Here is a 22,926-nt window from a genome sequence, read left to right as displayed (position 1 = left end):
ATATTCGTTTATGAAATTTAATTAATCAATTTAAAATGAATATGATTTATTTAAATTAATTAATAAAATTATAATTCAATTTTATTGCTAATATGTTAGCAATCAATCGGCTACACACAAATATTGCATTATAAATTAAATTGAGAGTGTGATGATTTAAATTGAATTTAAATCATACACTAAGTGTTTAATCTCTAAAAACTTAATTAAATGATTTAATTTGGGCTATTACTACAAAAGATTATAATATTATAAATTCATTTACAAATAAAAAAAGTCAATTAATCTATATATAAATATCACTTTTCAAACTACTCTGCAAAAGTGTTTTGCATAAAACTCTTTGAATAAAATAAACTAGTCACCCCTTTGATGGTGGTGAAACTTGGAAAAGAAATCCATGCCAACTTTCCAGCTACGGTCATCAAATCCTACCCTTGTTGTTATCCTTGAGCACGATCAGATCATGATTTTTCCCCCTCACCTAACTTTGCTCAGTCTAACACGTTTATATATGACTTTTATATTTTGGTAGCAAAATTCCATTGCGTGTAAAAATGGAAAAAATAAAGATTAAATCGTGTGACATAATCAAAACTGTACTTGGATTGGATTTTACCTGCTCAAGCAGCTATTTTTGAGAATTTATCTTCCACATCAAACATTTGTTCTAATGATAATTTCTATTCCACCAGAGAAGATGATTGCTTCAGTAGATGAGTTTGGTTACGCCTAGTTGGAACTATTCATTTAATACATTGACTTAGTAAAGTGATTTAATAATTTGGAAAAACCAACAACTTAATATAATAATTAGAAATTGGTAAAAATTCTAACCCTACATCTACGTTTGCCGTGGCCAGCGCTATTATAAAGTTTGGTAAAAAGATTTTAAAAATTAGCTCTAAACCGATTGATGGTTCTCAAGTATTTTCATGCAAGAATTATATATATATATATATATATATATATATAGTAAATTATTCACTCATTTACAATAATCAAATTATAAAAATAAAATTGTAATATCTATTTTATTTAAAGAAATATCTTGATTATCAATAATGAAGACATTTGCTAAAAAAAAATTATTGAAGAGATTTAAAAATTTATTTATGAGCAACATTGATATATGTTAAATATTAAATGTCCATTTCCATTAATGAAATTATCAATTAATTAATCTCTATTTTAAAAAAGATATTTGATTTTTAATAATGAAGTTTGGAACAAGTGAGAACAGGAGTGGAGTTAGCTAATTTTTGTTGGGGGTTAGAGACAAACAAATAAAGGTTAAAAATTTTAAAAATTGATATATTGAGCTTAATCAATAATCAAAATATTATTAATAGAAATTAATTTTTTATAACATATAAATTAAGAAAAAAAAACTTCTAATAGTTTTTTAAGAAAGTTGTGCTCGACTATATTTTCTAAATTCAAATTCATCAATTAAAAATTATGTACTAAAAAGGTCCATTACTTTAGTATTAAGTATTGGACATTTTGATTCACATTATTTTTGTTCGTGAGTAGAAATATCGAGGTTTGATAGCTTAAGTGTAGAAAAATCATTTGGAGGATTTGCATCTTTTTTTTAAAAAAATTTGTTAATTGTTTTCAATCTACTCATACTTTAATTAAACTTGAAAAAAATTAATGCATTCAACATATAATATTTTTATTTTATTTCTATTTAAACTTATAATGCTAAATATAAAATCATAATACATAAATTATAAATAGTTAAATACAATATATAAGATTAATAATTTTTTCTTATATAATTAAGATTATATAAAGACTATATATTCAAGATAATTTTTTTTCAATTAAATATAAAACGTAAAGTATATAAAAAAGATATACTCAAGATAATTTTTTCTTATATAATCATGATTAATTAAAAAATGATACATTGATAAAATTATAAATAACAGTGTAACACTATAACTTATATTTGAAAATTATATAATAATTTATTAATTTTAAAAAATTAAAATAATAAAAAATAAAATTCACATAATAAGAAAAAGATAAAACTTACATATGACATAACAAAAAAAAAATGATTGATGATTCGTAACAAATTAAAAAAGTAAATCTAGAAAAACTTAAAATATAAAAATAAATAGTATAAAAATATAAATAAAAATAATAATATAAATTAAAAACATAAAAAACTTTTGAAATTCAGTGAACCATGTAAGATTTTTTTTATTTTTTATTTATATTAATTATTAAATAAAATATTATTGAAAGGACCATTAAAAAATATATTAAAAATTTTAAAAATTTTATATAAGATAAAAAAATTTTAAATATGGGGCTCCCGCCTGCGTGAGAAATTGACTGATGATATATTTTGCAGGCACTTGGATATTTGGCTTAAAATAATAATCAAATTACAAAAACCTTTAAATTTTATAATTTCGTGTAGTTACTTTTACCACCACGTTTTGCTCAATTCTTTTCTTGCCTCGTACTGTAACTCACGTCCTCCTAAAGACTAGTAATTATCTTATTTTGATTAATGGATACTATACATACAGCTTTATAGGATATTTTTTCTCACGCAAGGACGCCATCGAGTAGCTGAGTCTCATTTTGACAGTGTAATATTTTTTCTCAACCGAAGGCTGCTAGTCATACCTTTCACCCGTCAATCACTTAAGTGACGTTTGATGTGTTTTAGAATATAATTTTTATAAAAGTGATTACTAAATCTTAAATTGTTCAAAAATTAATCTTGCAAAGAACGATGCATAAAAGGTATTGATTAAAATTTTTAAAATATAATAATAAAATTTTTTGATTTACATGTTTTTATTAAAATATAATTTTTAATTCTAAAAATTATCATTATACATCAAAATGTAAGTTTATAACACTTATATGTCACAAGGTGTTCGTGTGTTGAACTGAACATATGAGGCTTTCCATTTTAGATTGTAAAGTTTAAGTTTAGTTTGGTTCATCTATTTAATTATTATTTTATTATTAAAATAATAAAATATTATTTTATATTAATATTTGATTATTTTAAAGTATTTTGAAAATTTAAATTAAAAAATATATTTTATAAAAAAAATGAGATAAATTTCACATGCACTTCTTGTATACCATGGCATTTTTTTCACATAGTACCTTAAAATTTTTTTATATATAAAATTTTGTGTTTTGTTATTGTTCTCATGTGTGGGTAACGGTATTAAATTTTTAATTTATTTTTTATTAAAAATTAATAAAAATCTTTTTTGTAGTATTTTTATTATTTATTTATTTAATTAAAAAACAAATATTTGAGTTTGAAAGCTCCATCTCTCATCTTATAACACAAATCGCAGCCAAACATTATTTAAATCTCAAATTTTCAAGATTTGAGACTTGAGGTTCAAAATTTAAACCTAAATTCAGTTCAACTCGAAGTTAAGGAGTAAAAAGAAGTCGAAAGATAATTTTAATTTAAAAATTTTGTTTACTTTTCGTGGACAGGAGAAAGTCACCTTCCCACCTCTCTTTATGAAAATGATATTCCACAGACTTGCAGGGATGCGAAGCGCAAGGTAAAGTTAAATTGTTAATGAAACATATCGAGCATAAAAATATCTTTTCCATCAATTAAATTTTAAAAAAAGTGACTCACTTTCCTCATACTAAATAGGGCCCTTGATTTTTTTTTAAAAAGTCATTTAGAGAGATTTCATTAAAATAAAGGTAATGAATATTTCCCCATATCTGATACAGGCCATGGTACAGAAGGAATCCACAAATATTCGAAGTTACACCCACCACCAGCCGATGTACCCCCCAATATCCCGTGGCATGACCTGCCCTATCAGGCTTCAGCCCTTTCAAGAGCAAAGAAACAAGGCACCAGAAAAACCCCAAACCACCTAAAAACTGTCATCCTGCATGAAACAATCATTCCCCACAAACATGAAAAAGACCACCCCGCATTTCGGGTCTCCAGCATACCCTCTTGGATTGAGTAAAAATTCAAAAACCAAAAAACGAACTGTCGAACACTCCATAAACATAGACACAAGGAAACTCAATGGTGTGATCTCCCAACCGTTCAGGAAAACCTCCTTGCATCTTAACGTCCTTCAAACAAACTTCACAATGATTCAACTTTCACTTTTTTCCCCCCTATCCCACAACATCAACAAAACCACAAAACACCCAAAGGGCAAAAAAAAAAAAAAAAACAAGGGTTCAGCACTTAAGTGAAAGTTCTCAAGATGTTGGATTGTTGTTGAGAACCTTCTTTTGCTCAAGTATTAGCTCTCTCGTTAGCTTCTCTTCTAATATGTCGAATCTCCTAACCCTCCAATTCCTCTTTCAATCTCTCCAATTGCAAAACCACTTTTTTCACTCTCCACGAAACCGTATCTGGATGAATTGTCCATTTAACCGCATTATTTGAATCACTCTCAATGAAAAGTTTATGATTATCCTTCCATCTTGAAGCTGAAAAAATCAAGAAAGCTTCCCTCACTGCCATCATCTTTGTGAAATTGGAGTCAGCCTCACCTATAGCTTTGGAGAAAATGATTTTGACTTCCCCCTGTGATCCCTCAAAATCCCTCCTATCCCAGCAAGCCCAAGACATCCTCTAGCTGCTCCGTCGATGTTAAATTTTAGTTGTCCTTGCAAGGGTTTTTTCCCATTAAATTCTCTTCCTTTCTTTACTTTTCTTAGCATCCTAGCCTTGGGCTGGGGGCTGTCTATACACATCTAGCACATATAGATATTCTTTTGGCCATTTAGCATTTGCCCAAGAAGCCACCCTAATCCTAGCTAGCTCCAAAGCCTGGTTCCTATTCCACTCATTGCCTTAAAATACAATTTAATTTCTACTTTTCCATATGGACCACACCACTGCAAAAAACCCCATTTTTTAGATCCTAACATCTAACCCACCCAGCTGCCATTTGTTCCACACCACAAACAGCTCCTTAACCTTCCCTTGGGAGATCCACATTGTGCCCCATAACCTGCACCATCCTGCCCATATTTTTCATGATTCGTTACAATTAACAAAAAGGTGATCACAAGTCTCCTTTTCAACATTACACAACACACATTGCAAATCACTATTCAAGTTCACTTCCCTTTTAACAAACTCTTCCTTAACTCCTATTTTACCTTGTAATAGTTGTCACACAAAGATTTCAACTCAATGAGGAGCAATATTAGCCCACACTTGTTTCCAAACCCCATCAACATTCACACTTGTGCTAAGGGTGTACCTGCAAAAGGATTTAGTTGTATAGTTTCCACTTGCTTCACTTTTTCACATCAGCTCATTTTTCAATTCCTTGTTAAGATGAAATTCTTTAAGGATACCTTCAAATTTCTCCCATTACTCAACCTCTCAATCAAAAAGCTGTCTGCGAAGTGCCACGTTCCATATCCATTCCATATCCCCTTAATTAAATGCAAGTTCTCACAATCTTTCAAAAAAAAAAAAGAAAAACTACTAAATATACGGAGAGCATAATGAAGTGAAAAAAGCACTACAAAACTGAAACTGAAAGGACTAAATAAATCTAGCATTACTAGTATATTATAATTTTTATTTTTCGGTAAAATGTACAATATATATTGTTACTTCAACATATATTTAAACATTTTAATATATATATATATATATATATGACCACTCCTATTTATAAAGCTCTAAGGTGCAGAATCTTGGTGTCGCAATAATAATTAACCGCGTTAACTTCTCCAACACAATCCCAAGTTTTTCCCTGGTATCTGGCATTTCACCATCCGACATTTTCCACTCGAACATATGCAAGAATGTAGCCAATATATACATCAACATCCTCTGCCCCAGGGGAAGCCCTGCGCATATTCGCCTACCAGACCCAAACGGAATATAATGGAAGTTTTTCCCTAAGTAATCCAAGTTATCAGCATGATCACCAATAAATCTCTCAGGCTGAAACTCCAAGGGATCGTTCCAAAACTGGGGATCCCTATGCATAGCCCAAGCATTCATGAAAACCTTAGCTCCTTTTGGTATAGTATAGCCTCCCACGGTGCAACTTTGGGTCGGGGAACGGGGTAGGAGGAGCGGAGCTGGTGGATGCAATCTTAATGCTTCCTTCACAACTGCGTGCAAATAAGGCAATTTGTAAATATGGTACTCTTCAACAATTTTGTTAGCACCCACCACTTCTATTAAATCTTCTTGCACTTTATTCATCGTTTCTGGGTGTAGCATCAGTTCTGCCATTGTCCATTCAAAAGCAGTCGAGGTTGTGCCGGTTCCCCCAATTACAATGTCCTGTTAACAATTGAAAAAGACAAAACAAAAAGATTACTTGGAGTCTTGGACACTTGGAATAGTAAAATTTTTGTTATTCCTAGTTAATGGGAATGGAAGAACGAATTGAGAGGAGGAACTTTACCGCGAGGAAGGCTTTCATTTGTGCTCGGGAAAGTGACTTCCAGTGTCTTGATCTCTGAACTCTAGAAGGAAATCCAAGAAATCATTACTATCTTTCTTTTTTGTGCCTTGACTTTTTTCCTCGTTCTTTTTCATCCTTTGATAGATCACGGAATCGAAAATTTGTTCTATCCTCTTGGATGCCTTTTTCACATTCCTCCCTATTCCTTGTAGATCAAATCTCGCCAGACTTGGGATGAAATCTGAAATATTTGGTTTTCCCAATATAACGAGGAGTTCCGAGACTGCTGCGCGAAACTCGGCATTGGTGCCAGCTCCTTTGTTTCTTTGAATCGCGCCACCCCAGAACATGCTAGTTATCATGTTGATCACTGTTGAAAACGCCAAAAGTCCAACATCAATGGGGATTCCATCCTTCCCAAGTACATCTCTAACACTCTTTTGAACCTCATTTTTTCGTAGAAAGTAAAACGCATCAAGCTTTGCTTTACTCTGCATTTCCTGGACGAATATCTTGCGCAGCATCCGCCATTCTAGCCCATAAGGCGTGAAAGCAATATCCTTTCCACCAAAAGAGAAAGCCAGTGCTGCAATGGTCGGGTTACGGTTGGCAAAAATGGTGTCTTGGTCACGTACCACCTCTTTTGCCAAGTTTGGAGAGCTTATTATCACACATTGTCGCTGTCCAAGCGGAAGTTTATAAATTGGACCATAAATCTTGGTCAATTCCATGAAAGTTTTGTGGATGTTTCTACTGAGAAATGGGAGGTAGCCGACCAGGGGTAAGCCACGGGGTCCCGGTAGCTGCTTTGCCTTTCCTGATCCCCTCAATTTCTTGATTGACCATGGAAACAAACACAAGGCTAGTAATAATGTAATAAGAACACAAGGGATTGTTGTTTGTGGGAACTTCTCTCCTTTGTCAAAGAAGTCTTGAGTTGTCATCGCAAAAGAAATTGAAACGCGTGAGAACATGAAGGGTTAAGATGAGTTTGGTTACTTTAAAAGCTGAAACCATTCGATACCTTATATAGTTGAAGTTTCCCGGACTTACCAAGGGAATTTGAATACAACCATGATTAAAATGTGCCTTGGATCTTTGTTAAGATAATTTAATTTGGTCAAGAAGATATTTAAGTTTGTAACATACACTCATACCTGGAAAATGGGATGAGTGATTGAGGTCTTCTTTGGTTTTAATTAAGGACAAGAAAACAAAATTTTTGAAAATTAGTTTTCCTAAGTGAAAAAGTTGAGGAAAATTTCTATAGAAACTTTGAAGGAAATTTGTTCTCAATTTTTTTCTCATTTTTCTTCAAAAAAATAAACAAGGAAAATACGGAGAAAAAATGTAGGAAAAAACTGTCGGAGCGATCAACAAGGCCTAACAGACTTTGCACGTGAATCCCATCGCGCATAAGAAAATTGCAAGTTGGACAGAGTCGGTAAAGGGAGAACGGCACGGGCAAGATTGGTTGGTGAGTAAATGATGAAAAAGGAGATGAGGTTTTAAATTGATAAAAAGTGGTCCACTTGTTGTTATAGATTTGGGATGAAATTAAGATGGAGTTAAAGTTTGTCAATGTTACAATTAAAAGTAAAAGTCTCTCTCATTAATTTATACTCGAGAGACTAATTAGACAGCACATTTTCGATTACCCAAGTAGTTAAAAGAATGGTGAATGAGGTGGTTGAATGAAAAAATTTATCAAAATTATCAGTGTTGATCCATAAAGTTGTTAATAATGATAGGAATTTGTTTCTAAGCAATGAAGGATAATTCGAATTTGTAAATGAGATTGTAATATTCCATGGCAGGTGACTACTCTTTCTTTATCATAGGTTTGTCTCACAGGATTCACTATGATAAGGTTTTTAAGGAGGCTTATCTCCTTGGAAGGAGAAACAAACAGGATAGGAGGCATGTCACTGTCTAATTTTGATATTCACAATGTAATTGACAATTGTAGAATTAATGAAAGATATTTTCAGTCCAAAAAAAATAAAAGTCTGTCTGTAACATTCTTTAATATTTTTTAATGTACTAAAACAGTGTTTCCTTTTTCTTTTTTAAACGCAGATAATAATATATTACATTTTCTTTTTTTATATTTATATATTTCAAAATTATTTCCTTTATGATTTTTTATATTAAAAATCATAAAACATCAATTTATAAAGAAAAATTAAAATTTTAATATAAAATATATTAAAATTAATTCTTTTAAATTCTGTGAAAATCAATTCAAAATGATAAGAAAGAGACAAAATGTGTGAAATAGACAATTGAAAACCGAATACAAAAAAAGCATGGGACCACTATGTGCCTGATTAAAGAGGAGATGGGAGCTCTGACAGCAAGGCTTGGGTGCAAACTCCCTCTAGGCCTGTGCCATGTAGATTGGATTACAGCCCACCAGCAGAATTATTGATACATGGGTGAGCATTTGAGCAATTGAATTGATTTGGTCTGTCATTTTAAATATTAAATAAATTAAATATTTTTAAGAAATTAATTAAAATTGATCAAATATAAAATAGTCAAATAGATTAAATATTAAATTGGTTCGATCAATTCAATTTTAAACCAATGAATTAAAATTTTATCATTTTTATACAAATTTTAATAATAAAATTTATAAATTTCATTCATAATTATAAAATATATAAATAATCTTAATATCAGAAAAAATTATGAAATTTATTCCTTCACTCACATAATTATGTTTTTTTACATAAATCATCAAATTAATATTTAAAATTTAACATAACAAAAAGTCAAAAATAATAAAATTAACATCTACAAAATATAAAACTATTTAACACAAAACCATTAATCATCACATATTATCAACTTGCTTAGGGAGTTTAGGATTTAGGTTTAGGTTTTGAAGAAAAAAAGAGTAAAGACTAAAGAAAGAGAAAAGTGTAAAGGTAACTAGATGAGAAAAAAAGAACAAGTAAAGGACAGGTGGTTAAAAATTAAAAATGAAAAAGTGAAGGTGGGGAATGTAATTTAGTAAACTAGAGTATGACTCGTGTGCAACACACGGGCCTCTTTGCACTCCCTCTCTTTGCTTCAACATCTGTTCTCTTTCTCTTTATTTGTTATTCACATAATAAACTCTGACCTCTTTGCACCCCCTTCTTTCTCTCTCATTGCTTCAATATCTTTTCTTTTTCACTCTCTCTACCTTTCATGTGGTTAACTCTGAAAGCCCTATTAAGACTTCTTTTTAAAAATATTAGACTTTACCTCCATGCTTTGCACTTAGGTTAAAAAAAATTATTGTAAGAAATGTTTATGGCAAAAAAAAATATACAAATTTTCATACAAAAGGAAAGGGTATACATTTATTTGCACCTAGTCAAGTGAAAGTGAATGGTCAAAATGAAAATTAAGATCATTATTCACTCTTCAATTTGTTATGCTTGCTTTAAACAAAAAATAAGAGGCAATGTTTATAAATTTATACATTTATTTGTACCTACTTAACAAAAGGAGTGTAACCATGAACAAAATTTACATTATGCTATGATATTGTGTTTTTGCAGTTACTTTTGTGCATATAAAAGTTAACATTATAGTGTTCTGCAGTGTCAACTTGAGGAATAGTTTTCTAGCTACTTGGTTGCTAACCGGTGATCGTAAAGTTGTTCTTCTAGTTCTATTCTTGTTGGAAGTGTCATTGTTTTTGAAGCAGCAACAGAAACTTTTTTTTTGAAAAGTGCAGCAGCAGAACTTGGAAGTGTAGCATTCTTAGTTTCGCAGCTCATCATAATCAAACATTTTCTAGTTGACTATTCTTGATTTCATTACTTTGGTGGTTAAGCCTATGGTGAAAATCCTTCCTTTAATGATTAATACTTTTTGCAGAAGGTGCAGCAAAAAAGTGACAAGAACCAGTGTCAAAAGAGCAGAACAAACTACTTACACTTGAAATGCTGAAAGCAACAAAAATAATCGTGTAAAACAGACCCTTTTTTGAGTCTTATAATCAGAAAAATTAGCTGGATAGCTGTGTGTGGAACCACTGGAGTCTTGACTGATATTATCTTTTGTTAAAGTATAAAACAATATCGATATAAAAAAATTGACGAAAATTAATGCCCACATTAATTTTCGAAATAGTTAAGATAGGTAGTGATAAATAAGTAAAAAAAGGTAAAATCAAATAAAATCTTAACAAAAAAAGTAGTGCTTTACTAAATAGCCAAAAAGAAGAGATGATTTTATAATTTAAGAAATACCTTTGTTTTCTACATCTTCTTCTTCACCTATTTTCTCTTCAGTTTGCATCATCAAGGTGGACTCCGGCTCAATTGCATTTCATATGTCAAAACAATTTCAATTAATTGAACAAACGAAGGGAACAAAAAATAAAAAGCAAGACATAAAAGAAATGAAATGAAATTTTATGATAGTTCAAAAGTTTAAGCAAGACATAATTTAAGGAATACCTTTGCTTTTTACATATTCTTCGTCACCGATTTTCTCTGCAAGTTGCATCATCAAGATAGACTCCTGTTCAGCTGTATTTCATATGTCAAAAAAATTTTAAATAATTGAATAATCTAAAGGAACAAAACAAAAAAGAAATGAAATGATATTTTATGACAGTTTGAAGGTTTTTAGTTGGGGAGAGAAATTGGAGAGAATTATTTTGATTGGGAAGTGTAAGTTCCCGTTTCCTTAAATAAATTATAAATAATTGTAATTTCTAACCGAGCAAGTGACAAAAAGTCTAATAATGTGGCCATTGGTCATTGCCAACTTCAAAAGCCAAAGGCAAAGCTGATTAGGGAGTTTGGTTGTTGGCAATACAACTCAACTTCACAATTATCGCTTCACTGTAATCCGTCCATATTTCATAAAGATTAAGAAAAAATTGAAAAGGCATGATGGACGTCGAGAAGACTCACCTGAATAATCAAAACATGAAAACAAATTCAAGCCAGCCACGTTGCCCAGTCGTACAAATCACAGTGGCTTATACGAATCCCCATACACCAAAAACTACTATTTCATTGAAATTTGGCGTTTATTTGGAGTTTCCTGGGTAGCATATTACGCTGTTCTAAAATCAAAATTACTGATGGCCACAGGTTTGACTTAGCGGCATTCTGACGGTGAAAGGGACCACCTATGAAAACATGAACCAAGTGGAAGGGCAAGAACATCTCTTTGGCACGCTTTTGTCTGAAAACGTTATTGGCGTTATCCATGATCATTGCATCACATTCTACTTGGATATGGACATAGATGGCTCCGATAATTCCTTTGTTAAAGTAAATATCAAGAGGCAAGATACCTCTCCGGGAGAGTCACCAAGAAAAAGCTAAAGCTGTCAGAAATGTGGCTAAAACAGAGAAAGATGCACAAGTTCAGCTTAAACTCTATGACCCATCTGAGTTCCATGTGATCAATCCAACTAAGAAGACAAGGGTTGGGAACTCGGTTGGATATAAGGTAGTTCCTGGCGGTACCGCCTTTAGCTTGCTGGATCATGAAGATCCACCACAGAGAAGAGGTGCATTCACAAATAACCAGATATGGGTCACTCCATATAACAAAAGCTAGCAATGGGCAGGTGGATTATTTGTTTACCAGAGCCAGGGTGAAGACACTCTTGCAGTTTGGTCTGATAGGTAAGAAACGAAGAATGTTGATTTTGGTTAACATCTATTTTCCCTGTTCAAATTGATTATTCCATAGCTAATGTTCATTTCCATTTCCAATGTGATTGATTTTTGCAGGGACCGATCAATTGAGAACAAGGATATTGTGCTGTGGTATACTCTAGGCTTCCATCACATACCATGCCAAGAGGACTTTCCTATTATGCCAACTGTTTCCTCAAGCTTTGATTTGAAGCCAGTTAATTTCTTCGAGAGCAACCCAATTCTTCGGATTCCACCCAATGTTGAAAAGGATTTACCTGTTTGCAAGCCTGCTGGTTCAGCATGAAACGCTAGTTTCAGAACAAGTCTAGGACCTACAAAGCAAATCTAAGTTTCTGAATGGTGAGAGGCGTAAATACTAATTATCCAGGAACTGGTTTTATTTCCTTATCAAGATTAATTAGAGGTTACTTTGTCTTAATCACTTTAAAGAAACATCATTATGATGGGCTTTTAACAGTGGCCACGTTTAAAGTATCCAATAAGTTTAAAAAAGGTTGAAACTGTCACAATAATTTTTCACTACTGGGTAATCATACCATATGGTTGGGAACTTTTTTGGACAAGTTGCATAAATAAAGAAATAACTAGTAGTAAGATGGCTGCTTAACTAATCTATTCGGCTATTCAGGCTAAAAATATTATACGGCTACATCTCAAGATAATTGGAGAAATTCAGCAATGTGAGTTAAAGGACATGAGGTTTAAAATTGATAAAAAGTGGTCCACTTATTGTTATAGATTTGGGATGAAATTAAGATGGAGTTAAAGCTTGTCAATGTTACAATTAAAAGTAAAAGTGTCTCGGCAACATTCTTTAATATTTTTTAATGTCCAAAAACAATGTTTCCTGTTTCTTTTTTAAACACCTATAATAATATATTACTCTTTCTTTTTTATGTTAATATATTTCAAAATTATTTCCTTTATGATTTTTTATATTAAAAATCATAAAACCTCAGTTTTTTAAAAAAATTAAAATTTTAATATAAAATATATCAAAATTAACTCTTTTTAAATTCTGTAAAAATCAATTTAAAATGACAAGAAAGAGACAAAAAGAGTAAAATAGACGATTGAAAACCGAATACAAAAAATGCATGGGGCCAATATGTGCCTGATTGAAAATGGCAATTTGGAGGTTGTTAAGGCTATTAAAGAGGATTTGGGAGCTCTGACAACAAGGCTGGGTGCAAACTCCCTCTAGGCCTGTGCCGTGTAGATTGGGTTTACAGTCCACTAGCAGAACTGTTGATACATGGGTGAGCAATTGAGCAATTTAATCGATATGTTCTGTCATTTTAAAGATTAAATAAATTAAATATTTTTAAAAAATTAATTAAATTTGATCAAATAAAAAAAATCAAATCGATTAAATATTTAATTGGTTCAATCAGTTCAGTTTTGAATCAATGAACCAAAGTTTTATAATTTTTTATGTAAATTACAATACAAACACTTATAAACTTTATCTGTAATTATAAATAATACAAGTAATCTTAATATTAGAAAAAATTATAATATTTATTCCTTTACTCACATAATTATGTCTTTTTATATAAATCATCAAATTAACATTCAAAATTTAACATAACTAAAAATCAAAGATAATAAAATTAACATCTACAAAGTATAAAATCATCTAATACAAAACCATTAACCACAGCAAATTATCAACTTGCTGAGGGAGTTTTAGGATTTAAGCTTAGGTTTTAAAGAAAAGAAGGAGTAAAGACTAAAGAAAGAGTAAAGTGTAAAGGTAACTAGATGAGAAAAAAAGAAAGAGTAAAGCACAGGCGGTTAAAAAATAAAAATAAAAAAGTGAAAGTTGGAGAATGTAATTTAGTAGATAGTAATTAAAAATTAAAAATATTAAATATATATAATATTTTATATAAATATAATATTATATATTTATATATATATATATAATTAGTTTAGTTTTTTGATTAATTTAATTTTAAAATTTTAAAATTGAGAATCGATCAAATAAATTAATTGAACTAAATATTTTAAATCAATTGACCCAATAAGACGAACTATTTTATCTAAATAACATTTGATTTAAGTGAATAATTAATCTGATTCAATTTTACTCACCTCTAGATAATTTGCTCTCATCAACCGGATGTATAGCTTGTTGTTTCCACATAATTTGGGCTCAATGCCTGTTTATCCATGCATTAGAAAAAAAGCTAGCCGGTTCAATGAGAATTATACTCTTTTACTTCATTATTTTTAATTGATTATTCAACAAACTTAATGAGCCGTTATTGTCAAAATATTACATAGCACTGTCTCCTGAATCATGCTATCAGGCGACTGAAGTTTGCTAAGAGGCAATCTAGTGCAGAGAAATACAATTATAAAGTTACTTTAGATAGTGCTCGAGATTAGATAATCTTGGTGTTGGAATAACAACCAAAGGCTTCATTTTCTTCATAATAATTCCAAATCTTCCGGACAAATCTTGCTCGGCACCCTGGGGCAATTTCCATTCAAACGCATGCAACAATGAGGCCAAGGTCGAATATAGCATCTTCTCCCCTAGAGAAACTCCTGCGCACATTCTCCTTCCTGAACCAAATGGCATGTATCGGGAGTCATTTCCTAAGTAATCAAATTTGTCAGGATCATTCAAGAACCTCTCAGGTTGGAATTCTGAAGGATTATCCCAAACATGTGGGTCCCTGTGAATGGACCAGATATTTAAGAAGACCTTGGTGCCCTTCGGTATGGTATATCCACCCACAGTGCTCGATTGGCCCGGACAACGGGGCACGAGCAGGGGCAGGGGCGGGTGCAACCGGAAGGTCTCCTTCAGGACAGCATCTAGGTAGCGCAAATTAGGCATGTGAACTTCTTCGACGGTGCTGTTTGGACCAACAACATCAGCTATTTCTTTCTTCACTTTCTCCATTATTTCTGGATGTTGCATTAGCTCTGCCATTGTCCACTCCATCATTGTTGATGTGGTATCGGTTCCACCCACCACAACGTCCTGATTAAAAATTATTAGCATCCAAAAAAAAAAAAAGAAAAAATGGTGTATGAGAGAACAATCTTACCATCAACAGGGCCTTGAGTTGATTCATTGTAATTGATGATGAGGCATCGTCCTTCTCCTTGAGTTCCAAAAGAAGCTGCAAGAAGTCTTTTTGTTCAGTCTTTCCATCATCTTTTTCCATTTTGGTGGCAACGCTCATTCTTGCTTCAATCATAGAGTCGAAAAGTTGATCAAACGATTGAGAGATTTTCTTCATTTCCCTCTCAATTCCTTGTATGTCAAACCACGCAAGCACGGGGAAGATATCAGAAACGTTCGGTTTTCCCAATATCACCATTAATTGTGTTATAAGCTCTCGAAAGTCGGTCCAAATGCTATTCCCTTTCTGATCTCCTCCCTGTTTGCCTCCCCACAACATGCTCATGACCGCATCGATTGATGTTAAAAATGATAATTCACCAAAATCAATTGGCTTGCCAGCATTTTTATACACATTTGTAATGGTTTTCATCACTTGTTCTCTCCGTAGACCATGGCAAGCTTTGATGCTACTATTGCTAAGCATTTCGCGCACAAGAACTTTCCGCTTCATTCTCCAGTCGGGAGTACTGTAGGAGTCAAATACAATATCATTGCAGCCAAAGGTACAAATCTGTGCAGCAATGGGAGGATCCCGCTCAGAAAATGTTATGTCGTTATCACGAACCACTTCTTTTGCTAGCGAGGGTGAGCTAATCACCACGCATAGTTTGTTTCCAAGCCAAAGTCTGTAGATAGGACCATAGACACCAGCCAGTTCTGTAAAGACCAGGTGAAGATTATCAGTTCCAAGAAATGGAAGATATCCCACCAATGGCAAGCCACGTGGGCCAGGCGGCAATGGAGCGATTGACTTCCTCGACTTCCTAAGGTGCCAGAGTGAAATTGCTAATATGGCAATCAGAAATGAGAAAGCAGCTCGAAACAGTCCATCTTTCTGGTTGCTAGCATTCCAGAGCCATGAACACGAGCTGTAAGCTGTGTGCAACATCTTGTTGCTTTTGGAGGTGAAAGAAGAAATTGTAAGTTAAAACACTGAGGTAACCAGGAAGTGCACAGAGTCACAGTCTGATATTGCCGATCAGGAGTGAGCGTGATTTATAGTACTAATACAATATTCGTTATTCCGAAAAAGGCAAGTGGAAAAATGAAAAAGACTTACAGCGACCAGAGGACAAAAACTAAGAATGTTCAATGGTCTATTTATTCTTCCTGATGAGAAAAGGCACGTGTTTGTAACTTAGAATTCAAGCCAAACGACTAAGCTAACTGCTAACGCAGACTAGTCAGAGTAGACGGGCACAGCCATAGTCCCCAAAACTTCCCTACAAGCTTTGCGTTCTACACGATCTCATCTAGACATCCATAGATTACCCGCAAATCTATAACACTTCTATGATAGTGAGTCGAACAATTAACTGGATCTTAGTAAAATGCGTTGTAGTTTCCATGCTAGTAATTGAACCATTACAAGTTAAACAAAATGAGATCGCTAAATAAGTAGCAAATGGTATTGTTGTGTAATGGTCCGTGAGGGATAATTATTTTTTTGGAAAAAGTGAGAAAAAGGATAGAAAGAATTATGGGGTTGTCCCCTAAGTCATTGTACTGTGATTCAAGGCGGCGCAGCCCTGGACTTGGACGGAGTCGGGAGTGAAATCTTCATGCTGCTGTCAATATTAGTTTTTCCGCTTTAGTTTTTCTCTTCGTTCCTTTCTTCCTATTTTCTTGTTTTTCTTCTTCTATTTCTTTTTATTTTCTCAACTTATTTATCTTTTTAACCAAATCTCTAATTTTTTTACTATATTTGTTATTGTTGTTTTCACTTTAAACTTTTTTACATGTAATTAATTAATATATATATATTTAATCTTTCAACTTAGTTTGTTTTTAAGAAGAGAAGTAGCACCATTTTTGAATTTTTATATTTATTTTTAATACGATAATAGTCTCCAAGTTAACTCGACAGATAACCATCAAAATATCTATTAATTTTTGGATATTTATCTTTATAAATTACAATGTAATTTCATGTTTGTAAATGATGCATTGGTTCACCATTTGTTTTTAGATAATTATCTTTATTATTATTATTATTATAAATTAATTTTATATTTTATTCACACATCAAATAATTGTATCCTGAATGCATAGTGTGGGTTACACTATAGTTTTCTTGGAAGAAGTGAGGAAAAGTAAGAAAAAATAGTCAAAACACTCACCAAGTTCTTGTACTTATGCATTTTGTTCATTTTAATTTCTGTACTCAAAATCGAAGTAATTTAGTCTATTGATTTTGAGAATTGTTTCAATTTAGTTCCTTCCCATAACGGTATCTAATTTTACAGGGATGACTTTTGCGTCAATATCGACGCTGACGTAGCATATTTTAATGATATGCAACCCACATGATGACGTGGCATGCCACATGGCTCCAATGTGAGGACATGGCAGTGCCACATGACACTAAATATGATGATGTGGCAATGTTAACGTGGCACTGACATGTTGACGTGCCATTGCCACATCATAGGGACTAAATTTAATAAAAATATATAATACAGAGACTCAATTGAATAAAATTGAGATATTGATGAACTAAATTGAAAAAAATATTTGAAAAATACAAATCTTTAAATAAATGATAGATATACTTATTAATAAGTTAAATATTTAAGTATAAAAGATTTATGGTGTTAAAAAATATATATAAATATTTTCTTATTTGATTATTTGATTATAGAATATGTACATTAATTAATTTATCTTCTTTGTAAAAATTAAGTTTGAATTCTCCTTCTATAAAAATTATAAAAAAATTTCATACCTAAAATTAAATTTAGATGAATAACTTGCATTATGTTAGAATAAATAATATAAAAAGACTAAATAAATTCTTTTTCTTTCATCTATAATATTACAAAAGTTTAAAATTTACTTGACTTAGTATTTAACTTGAGCGAAATTCAAATTAGCAAAATAGGTTTATTTAGTTTTTTTTTAGGGTAAAATATCCCAACCCCCTTGAATTTTAGTTGAAATTCCAAACGGATCAATTAGTTTTCGAAATAGACACTTTGCTTCAAAACTGTAAACACTATTAACAGAGATTAGGAAAAGATTAAAATGTCTTTTCTTTTTTTATTAATTTAAAAAATTATTATTATATTTTAAAAAAATTAAACAAAAGAAAAGAGCTTAGAATGGTGCTCCCTTAAAAAGGGGAGCACTGACCAAGGGAGGGGAGCACCAGATTGATGCTCCCTTAGGAGTCTTGATTGAGCTCCCCAAGGACGCACTAGTGCTCTCCATCTTGGGAGGTTTTTTTTAATTAATAAAAAATAAAAAATTATATAATAGTAATTTTAAAAATTAATCAAGTGTAAAATTATCTTTTTACTCTTACAACGTCAGTAAGTTGATAAAAATACTAACAATTAACTAACGACTAGACCTAAGTTTTCAGGGAAAAATATTTTTTTTTATGGGGTATCCATTTTGAAAACTAATAAACTTTTGTGTAATTTCAATCAAAGTTTAGAAAGTAACGGTATTTTACTTTTAAAAAAAAAATGAAGAAGGGAGATATAGAGTTAGTGCTGACTATAAAATTAATCTTTCATTCTGACTTGTTTAATCTTGGTATGACAAACCTCTTATTATAATCATAGAATCTGAGCTATTTAGCTCTTTAATTAATTATTTATTTTTTATGTTTTTATTTTGTTTAATATTTTAGGTTATATTTTTAGGTTGACATTTCTTGGATTAAAGATTGCATTTATGGTTGATAGAGTTAAATATAATTATAAATATTTGTATCATTTTATTTTGTATTTACAAATTTTTTGTAGATCCAATTTGATAATTTTAATTTTAATTTAGTAGAATTTGATTGTGGTATTTGAACTTAAATAAAATCATTTTGTAAGAAATTTTGAGTAAATTTAAATAAAAGGTAAATTGAGTAAGGTTTAAATAATTTCAAAAGCATGGGTATTTGTAAATTGTGAAAGTTGTAACTAAATCAACTTATTTTGTTAATTTGAATTCAGCTTAAGTTAAAAATTAAGTCAAAATAAATTTCAAATTTTTATACTATTATAAATAGAAGAAAAAATAATTTATTTAATCTTTTTATATTATTTTATTTCAATATAATGTAAGTTATTCACCTAAATTTGACTCTAGATATGAAATTTTTTTATAAAAAAAGGATTTAAATTTAATTTTTACAAAAAAGATAAAATTAATGTACATATTCTAAAATCAAATAAGAAAATATTTATATATTTTTTAACACCATAAATCTTTTACACTTAAATATTCGATTTATTAATAAGTATATTTATCATTTACTTAAAAATTATATTTTTCAATTACCTTTTCAATTTAGTCCCTCAACATCTCAATTTTATTTAATTTAGTCTATGTACTATATATTTTTTTTTATTTAATTTTTATGACGTGGCTCAAATTTTTTTTTGAAAAATTTTTTATTTGCCATGTGAAACTGCCATGTTATCATGTCAGTACCATGTGACATGCCACGTCAACACTAATGTTAATATTGACATAATCTCTTTTAACAGTAAAATTAAATATTCTTAAGAAGAGAGATTAAATTAAATAATTTTTAAAATTAAAAAATTAAATTACGTTAATTTTGAGTACATTGATTAAATTAAATAAAACGTATTGATAAAGAGACTTGGTGGGTATTTTGATTAAGAAAGAATTGTAGGTTGTCCCTTGAGGCATTGTATAGTGACTGAAGGCGACGTTGTTGTTGACTTGGACGAACTCGAGAGTGGAATCGTCATGTTGTTGTTAATTGTGCCAAATTCAAGGGCGGCTCAATACCTCTTAAGGCCACAAGCGATTAGATATTTAAATGAGGCCCTTACTGAGAAAAAAAAATAAATAAGACCTTTTATGTTAAAATTTAAAAACATTATAGTTAATTATAGATAATTAAAAGCATATTATATTTATTAAAAATAAAAAAAATAATTGAGAATTATTAGCATATGAAAATTAAGAAATGGTAAAAAATAAAAATTTATTAAACACATAATTGAGAAAATGAGAAAATATGTAATTTTATTAATTATTTTGACTTTCATATAAGTGAGAAAGTGAGATAAATAATTGAGAATTAATAAGAGGTGGTAAGTGAAGAAAATAAATATTTAATAGACACTTAATTTAAAAAATATTTTATTAATTATTTTAATTTTTATGTATATTTAATATAATTAATTATAATATATAAATTTATGAACCTTATAAAATAAAATTGTGGGGCCTAAAGTAGGACTTTGCTGGCTTTATGCTAAAGCCGGCCCTGACCAAATTAGCATTGAACAGCGAAAAGTTGATTGTCCTCTGGCAAATTCTGCTACCATGGAGCTTCAGTCAAGCTCCTACTACCGGAATCTAAGAACGGCAGGGCCAACGCAATAGCGTTGCTTCGCCTACCCGGTCCAAAGCCACCCTCGAGCGATGCGACTGCATGAACTCATTATCTATACACACTGTTTGATTTTTTCCAACTGCGAAGCCTCTAATGTCGACTAGAGATCATAGGAGTTGAAATTTCCCTACTGATATCATCATTCGGCACCTATTCCATTGGTTATAAGCAGCAAAATTCTAACGCATTATTTCTGCAAATTTCTCAAATGTTTAAATCCAAACTTGCATAAAACTTATCGGCAGCTTTATTTGAATTTGAATATATTGACTGATATTTTCCCTTATAAGAACATTCTTTTTGAAACTTTTTAGCTTGAAAATTCCGAACTTTCAACAGAAATGCATAAGGAAAAACTCCTTCCTCTTATTCCTTCAGTTATACAAATAAAACAAGGAATTTTATTTTACATTTTTTTTCAAAATTTTTCTCTTGATTTATTATTTATTTATTTTTTAAAAATAAACCAAACAGAAACTTAATGAATTATTCTTAATTAATTTTTTTTTTATAATAAGGAGAAAGAGATTCAAATTTTACTCTTTAAACAGGGCAGTGTTGTTGACATGACAACTTAAATACTAGTATATAACGTTTTAATTTTTTTTAACTCATCATCAAAATTTATGAACATTTACCTAATGGTTTAGAGAATAAAAAAATTCAATGAATGTGTTATGGCATTCTATATAACTTGTTGGTTTCATCATGAACATCTTTGTGATATCTATCTAGAGGTAATTGTCTGAAGAAAAAAAAATACGAACATTGTCTATAAGCTACCTTCATCTATTGGACCCAATAATCAACATATCAAATCTTCTTCACCTTATTCTTTGAAAAACTTTTCCAAGATGAAAGTTAAATTGTTTTAAAAATCAGCCATTCATACCACGCATGTTGAAAAGTTAACAACAATAAGCCAACATGTTGTTCCCTTTTTCCTTTAACATTATCTTTTTTTATATTAACATATTACTGAAATATGTTACAATCGTGATGTTATTATTTCAATGTTAAAAAAAAAATTAAGAATTTGAATCCTTAACACAAGAGCTATGAGTTCATAAACGTTTCCATCTTTATTTTATTTTTTCTAAAAATGAAAAATGACATACAAAAGGTTATTGGGTCATTTAGTAATAATCAATAGTATAAAAATATTATTTAAAGCTAATTTCGGTTCGATTAAACATCAAAGCCCTTTAGGTTTCATTAGACCCAAAATAAGGAAAGGAAAGTTTTGTTGGGCTTTTTTGGTCTTATATATATATAGACTTTTAAGGGAACCCAGTGGGCTTCAGGAAAGAGTTTTTGGTTTTCGTTAAATAAAGGGTTTCATTTTTAGTAAAAAAAATCCAGGAGATGAAGACAAATGCTCCCACTTCAGAAATCAGCCCTGCCCCTGGCAAACACCATTAATTACGTTACGTTATTAAAAGGGAAGAAAAAATCGGAGGGAAGATTAGGCAATGGCACAAAATATGGATCACCAATTTTAGCTAAATGACATGTACTCTTGCTGGCATGATTCGGTTACATCAAAATTTCATCAAAGTGAAACTCTTGAATTAGATTTTTGATACTCCATTTTCTTTTATGAAATTAATAGTATTTAAAAAAATATGTCAATATTTTAATGAAAATAATTATTTTTAATAATTTTGTTTTAAAGATGGTGATGAAAATGACAAATTTAATTATACTCGATCAAAAACCTTTCAGATTTCAACAAATGAAGATATTATATAAATATGAAAGAGTCTTACAAGTCACAGACTCACAGGTCGTGAAACTTGCTCTAATCTATCTTATCATCTAGAAAAAAAAAATATTGGTTTGTTGAAGGATGTAAATCAAGGAAAATGAAGTGAAGTGTTAGAATTGCTGGCCTAAGGGATCACGACTTCTATAATTAGGCATTGCTAGTACACTACTACTGGTGGAAGAGAAATCTGAAATCCGGAATTAAAGAAGTACCGACAGAGGAAAAAGTCAACTAAACAAGGCAAGGACTTTAGCCCTTAGCTCGAGAGCTTTATTTGGAGTTGTTAGACTGGTGAGTCATGAGTGAGCAAATGAAGGAGACCGAGTGGAAGCAATATGTGGAGAGAGGTGCGCGGAAAGAAACTACACAGTTTATAGGGCAGATATCTGAAGTGGGATCGATGGTGGCGGCATGCAAGGAGTCGGACAGAGTTTGAAAGTTTTGAAGTTTGGGTATCATCCATATATGGCAAGACTTCGCTATCATTTTACCCTCATACATTGGAACCGGGCATTTGCTTGAGTTCAAAG

The 22,926-nt window shown here is 30.9% G+C and overlaps 2 protein-coding genes and 1 pseudogene across 2 annotated transcripts; 1 reads left to right on the top strand and 2 right to left on the bottom strand.

The window, feature by feature from the left end:
• On the bottom strand, positions 5,671-7,421 carry LOC18507249 (annotated as a pseudogene).
• LOC108661191 (primary amine oxidase) lies at positions 11,327-12,429 on the top strand. Its single transcript, XM_018117138.1, is given in 4 exon segments — positions 11,327-11,484; positions 11,542-11,763; positions 11,765-12,073; positions 12,182-12,429. Coding segments are annotated over 4 exon segments (900 nt in total). The 3' UTR covers positions 12,393-12,429.
• Positions 14,344-16,203, bottom strand: LOC18606348 (flavonoid 3'-monooxygenase). The gene is made up of 2 exons (XM_018118034.1): positions 15,175-16,203; positions 14,344-15,107 (listed from the first exon to the last, which is right to left on the bottom strand). Exons 1-2 carry the CDS (start codon positions 16,141-16,143, stop codon positions 14,478-14,480), a joined length of 1,599 nt encoding a protein of 532 aa, XP_017973523.1. The 5' UTR covers positions 16,144-16,203; the 3' UTR covers positions 14,344-14,477.

This window comes from Theobroma cacao, chromosome 3 (genome assembly GCF_000208745.1).
Source record: "Theobroma cacao cultivar B97-61/B2 chromosome 3, Criollo_cocoa_genome_V2, whole genome shotgun sequence".
In the NCBI taxonomy this organism is placed as follows: domain Eukaryota; kingdom Viridiplantae; phylum Streptophyta; class Magnoliopsida; order Malvales; family Malvaceae; genus Theobroma; species Theobroma cacao.
The sequence above is the reverse complement of the archived record's forward strand: the minus strand, read 5'-3'. Positions and strand labels throughout refer to the sequence as shown.